The sequence below is a fragment of the Plectropomus leopardus genome, chromosome 3 (assembly GCF_008729295.1).
Source record: "Plectropomus leopardus isolate mb chromosome 3, YSFRI_Pleo_2.0, whole genome shotgun sequence".
In the NCBI taxonomy this organism is placed as follows: domain Eukaryota; kingdom Metazoa; phylum Chordata; class Actinopteri; order Perciformes; family Serranidae; genus Plectropomus; species Plectropomus leopardus.
In genome coordinates, this window is record NC_056465.1 from 15,305,971 (window position 1) to 15,312,206 (window position 6,236).

Below are 6,236 nucleotides of genomic sequence, written 5' to 3' on the forward strand. Positions count from 1 at the left end.
TTACGCTTTGTTTGGTTAAAGCAAGAATGCAATGTGCATACATTAATCTTTCCTGTGTCCATGGTGGATTGTTGACTGAGTTGTTCAGGGATAACACCTAAGTATGAACAGAAATTCAGCCCACGAGTAGTATCTTTAAAAAAAAAAAAAAAAAAAAAATTTTGAAAAAACTGCCGGGAAAAATGGTAAGTAAGTAAAATTTACATTTACAATTTCAAGTCTTATTTTAAGTCACTTGGGACCACAACCTAAAAAGATTAACCTGAATACATGAAGCTTTATCCACAGTAAGTGTGAGGACCACAGCCTCTGATCGAAGGACATAAAACAATTAGTTGCAAGTTTTTTTTTTTAATTTTATTTTACCATCATGAATGCATGTTAGTGCTGTGTTAGCAGGCTGAGAGCTGCAGTGTCAGTGCCAAATGTCCTGCTTTATTCTTAACTCTGGTTGTCACTTAAATCAGCCTTTGGACTCTGACCAAGCCCTTGTGTATTTGTGTGTGTGTGTGTGTGTGTGTGTGTGTGTGTGAGTGTGTGTCTTTGGATGTGTGTATGTCCATGTGTGTTCTGCACTGTATCTCATGTGGTTGAAATTGAAATGGTTTTTTCACCACGTGGCTGCCTTTTTCTGTTGTCGACTGAAGCTGTTGGCTGGTGAGAGGAACACCATCTGACAGTTTGAAATGTCGGAGAGTGTCAGTTGTGCCATAAGAGCCTCCCATCTGTTCCGTCCTCAGTGGTCTTCCTCCGTGCACCCAATGACCTGAAACAACCTTACCTATAACCATGTCATCTAATCTTATTGACAGATTTGCTGGATATCATCTGTTCTGACACATTTCCACCAGGGCCTCTCAGTACGACCAGTGTCCTCCCACTGGTGGCTACTAAGCAGCTCGACTGGAAATGCATCCATATCAAGGAAAGGGAGAAAAGGAAGTGACTGGCTTTCACTGAATCCCAGGTGTGTTTTGCATTTCCAGGACATTCCCTCTTCACTATCATGCATCATTCTTTTTAGTCACGCCTGTGACATTTACAAAGTCATACAACCAATTTACTGTAAACTGTGGCCAAGTTGAAGAGAGCTCCCAGTCTTTTATGTGCACTAACACAACATTGATATTTTAAACACTATTTCCAGATGTGCGTTTGTTTAAAAGTTATCCTGAGCACAGAGCATAATTATTTTTTAACTGATGATTACTGTTGCTAAGAGGACAGCTGCCAATTTATAATCCACTCTGATTCAGTTCATTTCAATGATGCAAAAACAGGCAGTTAGTCAGATTAGAGGTGTGATGTGTGTCGTGTAGTTTACAGTTCGCTGTAATGCCACAGTCCTGTTACACAGAGAGGGACTCTTCCTCAGCTGGTCCGACTCACATCACTGTTTGCTGTACAGTAACTGTCATTAATAAATTTCAGTTTTCTGTTCATGCACTCCGAGCTTTTATTGAACAACAATATACAGACCATACATTGACCAACTTCAATACGATATCCTGTCATTTCACTGACACAACTAGTGGTACAAGTTAATTTGCAACATCATGCACATGGTTGTATCTGCTAATTCAGACATCAAGGAAACGGGCATTGGAATAATTGAACTGAAAACAGTAATGTCACTTTAGTATAAGCACCGCTGGTGTCCATGAAGCGCATACAAGCACAAACTGTAAGACTTTGTAATAGGATGCTTAATGTTTAGCAGCTACTGCAAAAAACACCACCATTTAAAAGTTTGGAATCACCTGTTACATTTATGATTTTCTTCTTTCCTTCAATGATGGGTATTTTAACATACATTATAACACTATCATTCAGACACCAGATTTATTATTAAGATAAAAAAAGTTTAATTAAAAAAAAATTGAAAAAAATAGAACTGAATGACTGTAGTGTTTTGATCTCCATGTACAAAACAAAGCCTCCATACAAAATAACATCTGTTTGGGAAGAGGACTTTCTTTACAATTTAAAGATGTAGAGTAGTCCTCTCAGACATCTGACTGTAGCGTTTAAGCTCAATTAAGCTTTTATGACAAGCAATTTTGAACATTTGAATGGTAATGTAAACATTGACTGTTTTTGTAAAATTCTTTAGAATACTGGTAAGTTCTAGGTAAATCAGATTTGGTTCATATGTAATGTTATCAGCTGTATAAAGATTCAATATTCATGGAGTAATGTGGAGGGAAAAACTGATGAGTAGAGAAAAGCCCCAAAGACACCATGACTGGCAATTCCATTTTAATAAAATCCAACGTTATCATTAATACAACAGATTAAAAACGAGCACACTGTTTGTGCGTGGTTTAGTTGTTGACAAACTTTAACAAAAATGGAACATAGTAACAATAGCTATTTTATTCAATGATCTGGTGCAACTACAGGGCTTACACATTGGACCTGAGCTGCTGGATGCTGGGTCATTTTAAAGATCATTTTGTTAGAGTCAGACAAGGAAAAAAAAACATTTGCTTGCTTTTTCTTACTATTCTTTGGTTTCAGTGTTGCTATACAGGTCACTCAGCTCATCAAAATAACTGTCAGCGGAGCGAAGAATCTGGATGATGGCAGTGAGCAGCAGGATGTCACAGTGCAGGTCCAAGTCAAACTCTTTGCTATAGTTCTTCACAGGAACAACACAGGACATTGGCACACCGAGTCGAGCGCTGACCTCCTGCATCTGGATCACAAAAGCAACACCAAAACACAAAAAAGAAGGTAGTTTTTACTTTTTTGTAAACACCACAAGACAACTGCACTGGTCCACAGGCAAAAAGGTTGATAATGTCACATTTTTGCATTTTTGGATGTAATAATCACACTATAATTTACAAAAAAAAATGTTATTTTGTATACCTGAGCCATTACAGTACACAAAGGCAGATTGCTGAATCAGATAAAAAATGTTATCTTGAATTAATTTCACATTTCTTCTAAGACTGTCGCTTACATCCTTCCGTCAAGGCCACAGTTAATCAAAAATCCAGACAGCAAACAAGCATATTTACATTTTCTGTGTAAGAATAAGATCCTAGAATTTAAAGTTGATCTCACCAGTTCTTCAATGTAGCCACTCTTATAGATGTTCCTAATGTCCTGTGAAACAAAGGGGCAGGCTTCATCCACTTTCGTCATCAGTACCAGCTGAGGAATGCCTGGAAAATAAATCGAAATTCAAATAATGCCCTTCATTGGCTCTGAAAAAGAAGGTTCTGTACATAAGCACAAGTACATGCTGCTTACCATGTTAGCAGCCTGTACATATATCAATGGTTTGAGAATATCCAACAAGTATGCTATGATATGGCTGACATATTATACTCTGACTTTTTTTATTTAGTTTTTGAACATACTATACTTAACTATTTTGTGATATTTTTGAAAGACATACTACACTATCGTGTAACGTTTTTTTATGCCATATGACGAAATATTTTTCCAAACAATTTGGGACCACATACTGTACTATAACTTTATTCTGAGATTTTTTAAACATACTGAACTAAGACATTTTTAGGATAATTTTGACAATACACTATACAATGACATTTTTTATGATACATTCGAAGATATAAAATGACATTTTTGGGTAAGCATACTGTAGAAATAGCCGAGACACAACATAGCATAGAATGTTGCAAAAACAGCCAAAAACAATATAGTAATACATGTCCATTTGAGTATGGCTAAAAATGTCAAAATATGATGTGTCCCAAAAACAGCTGGAAACACCTCAAAACAGCTTAAAATAGTGTGCCGAGACAAGCCATAGCATAGAATTTATTAAAAATGGCCCAAAGACCATGATATAATATGTTGAAAAAATGACCGAAAACTATAACATGTTCCAAACAAAGCTGAAAACACCTCGAAATGCCATAGCATAGAATTTTGCAAAAAAAAAGGCAAAGACACCATAATAATGCATGTCAAAAAATCACCAAAAAGGCAAGGCGATATTAGCATTCCAAGACACGCCATAGCATAGAATACGGCAAAAACAGCCAAAGATGCCATAATGATGATTGTCCAAAAAATGACTGAAAATGCAAGGCTTTAGTATGGCTAAAAATGTCAAAATATGACATTTCCCAAATACAGCTTAAAACACCTCAAACCATCATCAAATAGCGTGCCAAGAAACACCATGGCATAGAAAAAAAAGCCAAAAACACCATGATAAGGCAAGGCAAAAAACAAAAACAAAAAGAGAAGCCGAAAAGACAAGGCTATGGTATGGCTAAAAATGTCTAAATATGGCATGTCCCATGAACAGCTGAAAACACTTCAAAACAGCATAAAACAGCATTCCAAGACACACGATAGCATAGAATACTGCAAAAAGAGCCAAAAAAGCCATAATGATGATTGTCCAAAAAAAGACTGAAAATGCAAGGCTATAGTATGGCTAAAAAATTCAAAATATGACACGTCCCGAACACAGCTGAAAACACCTCAAAACAGCATGAAATAGCGTACAAAGACATGCACTAGCACAGAATTTTACAAAAACAACCAAAAAATGCAGGTTGAAAAAAAGACCCGAAAGGCAAGGCTATACTATGGCAAAAATGTCAAAATATGACATGCCCCAAAAACAGCTGAAAACGCCTCAAAACATCATAAAAAACAATGGGAAAACATGGGATGCTTTGATGTACAGGAAACTGAAAAGTAAATATTTATCTGTCAATGTGACTTGATATGATAGTATTCAGGGTGGTTCCAGGTCTCGAAGAGTAAAATTTAAGATTTTTGATGCCTTGGGGCTTGGCAAGCCAATAATTAATTAGTACTTTGAGAACCTGCAACTACCTTATACCACACCTACTGAACACCCATTATTCAAACCTTATTGTTGAACCTCTCAGTTTTTATTTTAGATAATTGGTGATAGACATTGCCTGCTGGAACCTGCCAATCTGTTCTGTTTTATTGTATTTGTTGTTGTAAAAATTAAAATTCAATAAATGAATTACAAAAAAAACCAGCTGAAAACACCTCAAAACATCATAAAACAGGGTGCAGAGACAAGCCATAGCACAGAATTTTGGAAAAATGATCGAAAACACCATAACAATGCATGTTGAAAAAAAGGCCACGAAAGGCAAGGCTATAGTATGGCGAAAAAAGTCATGATATGACATGTCCCAAAAACAGCTGAAAAAACCTTAAAACAGTATAAAAGAGTATGCCAAGACACGCCACAGCATAGAATACTGCAAAAACAGCCAAAAACACCACAATAATGCATGTTGAAAAAATGACCCAAAAGGCAAGGCTATAGTATGGCAAAAATGTCAAGATATGACATGTCCCAAAAACAGCTCAAAACACGCCAATACAGCATAAAATGGCGTACAAAGACACGCCATGATGCAGAATTTTAGAAAAATGGCCAAAGACATCATAATAATGCATGTTGAAAAGATGACCCAAAAGGCAAGTTTATACTATCACAAAAAAGTCGAAATATGACGTGTCCCAAAAACAGCTAAAAACACGTCAACACAGCATAAAATAGCGTGAAAAGGCACGCCATGGCACAGAATTTTGCAAAAATGGCAAAAAACACCATAATACTGCATGTTGAAAAAATGACCCCAAAGGCAAGGCTATAGTATGGCAAAATTGTCAAAATATAACATGTCCAAAAAACAGCTGAAAACACCTCAAAACAGCATAAAATAGCATGAAAAGGCACGCCATGGCAAAGAATTTTGCAAAAACAGCCAAAAACACTATAATAATGCATGTTGAAAAAATGACCCGAAAGGCAAGGCTATAATATGGCAAAAATGTTAATATGACATGTCCCAAAAACAGCTGAAAACCCCTCAAAATAGCATAAAGTACTGTACAAAGACACGCCATAGCACAGACTTTTGCAAAAACAGCCAAAAACACTATAATGATGCAGGTTGAAAAAATGACCCGAAAGTCAAGGCTATAGTATGGCAAAATTGTCAAAATATGACATGTCCAAAAAACAACTGAAAACACCTCAAAACAGCATAGAATAACGTGCAAAGACACGCTCTTGCATGGAACTTTGCAAAAACGGCAGAAAACACCACAATTATNAAAATATGACATGTCCAAAAAACAACTGAAAACACCTCAAAACAGCATAGAATAACGTGCAAAGACACGCTCTTGCATGGAACTTTGCAAAAACGGCAGAAAACACCACAATTATGCATGCTGAAAAAATGACC

The 6,236-nt window shown here is 36.4% G+C and overlaps 1 protein-coding gene across 2 annotated transcripts in view; it reads right to left on the bottom strand.

Moving 5' to 3' along the window:
* Positions 1-1,431: 1,431 nt before the first annotated feature.
* Positions 1,432-6,236, bottom strand: part of LOC121964977 (interferon-induced protein 44-like) — a 42,991-nt gene continuing 38,186 nt past the window's right edge. For both annotated transcript variants that reach the window (XM_042515156.1, XM_042515150.1), the window contains exons 7-8: positions 3,073-3,173; positions 1,432-2,698 (exon numbers count right to left, since the gene is read on the bottom strand). In XM_042515156.1, the coding sequence (XP_042371090.1) occupies positions 2,504-2,698; positions 3,073-3,173 (296 nt within the window). In that variant the 3' untranslated portion in view covers positions 1,432-2,503. The remainder of the gene's footprint in view (positions 2,699-3,072; positions 3,174-6,236) is intronic.